General features: G+C 50.7%; 1 protein-coding gene across 1 annotated transcript in view; it reads right to left on the bottom strand.

The window, feature by feature from the left end:
• The window catches only part of Gdf11 (growth differentiation factor 11), a 25,187-nt gene that overhangs the window by 10,380 nt on the left and 11,769 nt on the right, over positions 1 to 3,038 (bottom strand). The window contains exon 2 of the mRNA XM_013355152.1: positions 2,686 to 2,792. Within this exon, the coding sequence (XP_013210606.1) occupies positions 2,686 to 2,792 (107 nt within the window). The remainder of the gene's footprint in view (positions 1 to 2,685; positions 2,793 to 3,038) is intronic.

Genomic DNA, 3,038 nt, shown 5'->3' with positions numbered 1-3,038 from the left:
CAAGCCCGGGCCGGGCCCTTTATAGCCCCGGCCCCCGTGTCGTCAGCGGCCGCGATTGGCTGCGGAGCCAACAAAAGAGGTAGCGCTGTCATCCGAGGCGAGAGAGGGAGCCGGAGAGAGCCAAGGAAAAGAGAGAGAGAGAGAGGGAGGGAGCGAGGGAGAGCACGGGCCCAGAGAAAGATGAAGAGACTGAGCGAGAGATGAGGGGGAGGGGGGAGGCCGGGAGGGACCGAGTCAGAGAGACCGGGGACAGACGGAGCGATGAGTAGGGGTTGGGGGTGGGGGAAGAGGCAGATCCAAAGAGACCCAGATAGGAAGGGAAGAGGGAGAGACAAAAGAGAAAAGAAGTCACAGAGGGGAGAGACTTAGAGAGCCAGAGCAAAGACGGAAAACCATCAGGGAAACTAGTGGGACAGTTAGAGTAGAGAGAGTCGGAGACAAAGGTGGACCGCAAAGAGGGGCGGTTGCCTAACCGAATTCTACAAACTCAAGCAGGACAGGGCAGGAGAGGTGGGCAAGGGGACTGACAGAGATTCACTACCGTGGGGGAGAAGTAGAAACCGGGAGATAGCTTGAGGGGAGCCCTCGCAGGTGCAGAGAGAAAGAGGAAGAGAGACAAGTCCCTGGTGGTGGGAGCGAAGAGAGAGACACCAAGGGGAGGAGGTGGAGATGGGAACAGCCTCAGCTACTTGAGGTAGCCCAGGATGGTTAGGGGAGCCATAAAGTGAAACATCAGGCTGCCTTAGCACAGCGATCCCAATCGAGGAAATTAGGAGAGGAAAAGGTCAGGGACAAACGGAGAAGTTGGGGAGGTGATGGCAAGTCCTGAGATAGGAAGAAAACTAACGGGGAGAGCCGTGAGCGTGAAAGTGGGGTTTAATGGAACAAAGGGAGTGACCGGGCTGGACCGGTTGAGAGCCGTGGGGGAAAGAGATGAGACAGGACTTGAAAGTGGTGCTTGGAATCTGGACCCCTGCGTTCCCAGTCATGCCTTTGTTTTACATGTATGAAAAAGAGCTTGAAGTTTAAGGCATCAGGGTGGGAGAGGTCTATATGCAGCAGATGCGTGAGTGGAGCCAGCGAGCTGCAAGGGACCAGCCTTAGTCTTCAGGTGTGACCCCAAGCATAGCCAGACAGCAGGACAGAAGGAGGAAGAATGCCAAGTGATAAAAGGGTTTCCAGGTGGTCACTAGTGCTGGGTACCTTTCCCCAGACCTCAGTTTCTCTTTCTCTCCCTCTCCCCTAAAGTCCTCTCACTCCGTTTCCCTATCCTCATTTTCTTCTTTGAGGCAGCGTCTCAAATGTATCTCAGGCTGGTCTCAAACTCAGCTATCCTCCTGCCTCAGTCCTCAGAGAGCTCTTTGCTTAGACACGCCTTGCCCTGTGTCTCTGGAGATCCCTTGGCAAACTGAAAGTGTTTGGGGCTTGGGGCTTGCTCCTCTGCCATGTCACGTATGGTTCACTAATAAAAGAAATGTATAAACTCTGGTAGGAAGGCCCATCACAAAAAACTTAAATACAAATAAAAAGTATAAAATTCACTATTGGGATTCTTAGGCCAAGAAGAAAGCTTTTGGTTTCCTTTCCAGAATCAAAACCCAATAAAATATCATAAACTGGGCATGGTGAGTCATGCCTTTAAATCCTAGCACTTGGGAGACAGAGACAGGCAGATCTCTGTGAGTTCGAGGTCAGCCTGGTCTACAGAGTGAGTTCCAGGACAGCCAAGGTGACATAGAGAGACCCTGTGTCTGAAAAAAAAAAAAAAAATCAAACACCCCACAAACACCTTGACAGCAGAAATGGTGTCACCTCTTTCTGTTTCTTTAGCGAACACACCTCTCACTTCCCCATCAAACGCACATCTAGTGGGAGATGCAAAGACAAGCGAGATGCTAAGATTCAGCCCCTTTCACCAAGCAGCAGACATTAGGTACACGATACCAGCTATCACTCCAGTCCGGAGAACCGGAGACACCTCGGCTACACGGCCGGCAGGGTGTAGCATTCCAGTCCTATCCTCTGAGCTGTCTCCACAGAACAACTTCTGAGCTGGAACTCAGGAGCTCAGCATGGCGTGTGAGCACTTAGCCTGTCAAGGCTTGGTCCCTGGCACACAGGGACCAAATCTCTTGGCCAGATTTACTCTTTTCTTAGGTCTCAGTACGGACGAGAATTTTGAGAAATCAGTCAGCAGGCCTTTCCTTCAAACAGCTTCTACTAGTGCTAGGCTGCCTGTGTCTATGCAACCTCCCTTTCTGGCTGTGTGAACTTTGTGTGTGTGTGTGTGCGTGTGCGTGCGCATGTGTGCGTGTGTGTATGTGCATGTGTGTGCGCATGTGTGTGTGCGTGTGTGTGTGCGCGTGTGTGCGTGTGTGCGCATGTGTGTGTGTGCGTGTGCGTGTGACTCGAGCGCACATAGGAGCAACAAGAGTCACAATAACTTTCTGGAGTAAGTTCTCTCTTTCCACCATGTGGGTCCCTGGGATCAAAGTCAGTTCTTCAGGCTTGGTGGCAGACTCCTTTATCTGCCCAGCCATCTTGCCAGCCCAAGTTATTAAACCCCTTTACACCTTAGAGTTCCTTTTTTTAAAAAATTTTTTCAATCTTAGAGTTCTTTGTAAGATGGGAATAACACTACAACAGCTGTTTTGAAACACTATGAGGATTGAAGGTCTGACACACCATTCTAATAGAGTTGGTCATCACCCCTTCCTCTGCTTGTAACCCTCGCTTGGTGACACCGAACAGAGCAGGGCCCTTTTCACTAATGTATTCCTTAGCTGCTTTGACTAAAAGGTTGAATGAACCTTAGTGAGGGAACCTGGTGAGAGCTGGACAGGGGGTGGTGGTGTGTGAAGAAAACTGTGTATTTGTGTCCACAAGGGGTTGTTGTGGCCAAATAACCCGGGAGGCTGAAACCAGGCAGATTTCGGCGCCGTCGCTAGACTGCAGGTCATTCATTAAGTGGACAATCCTGCCCTCTGGTGGAATAATACGAAATGACAATCCAGTGTGGGTGTTTTTTTTTTTTTTTT

The sequence above is a fragment of the Microtus ochrogaster genome, unplaced genomic scaffold (genome assembly GCF_000317375.1).
Source record: "Microtus ochrogaster isolate Prairie Vole_2 unplaced genomic scaffold, MicOch1.0 UNK99, whole genome shotgun sequence".
Lineage (NCBI taxonomy): Eukaryota > Metazoa > Chordata > Mammalia > Rodentia > Cricetidae > Microtus > Microtus ochrogaster.
The sequence above is the reverse complement of the archived record's forward strand: the minus strand, read 5'-3'. Positions and strand labels throughout refer to the sequence as shown.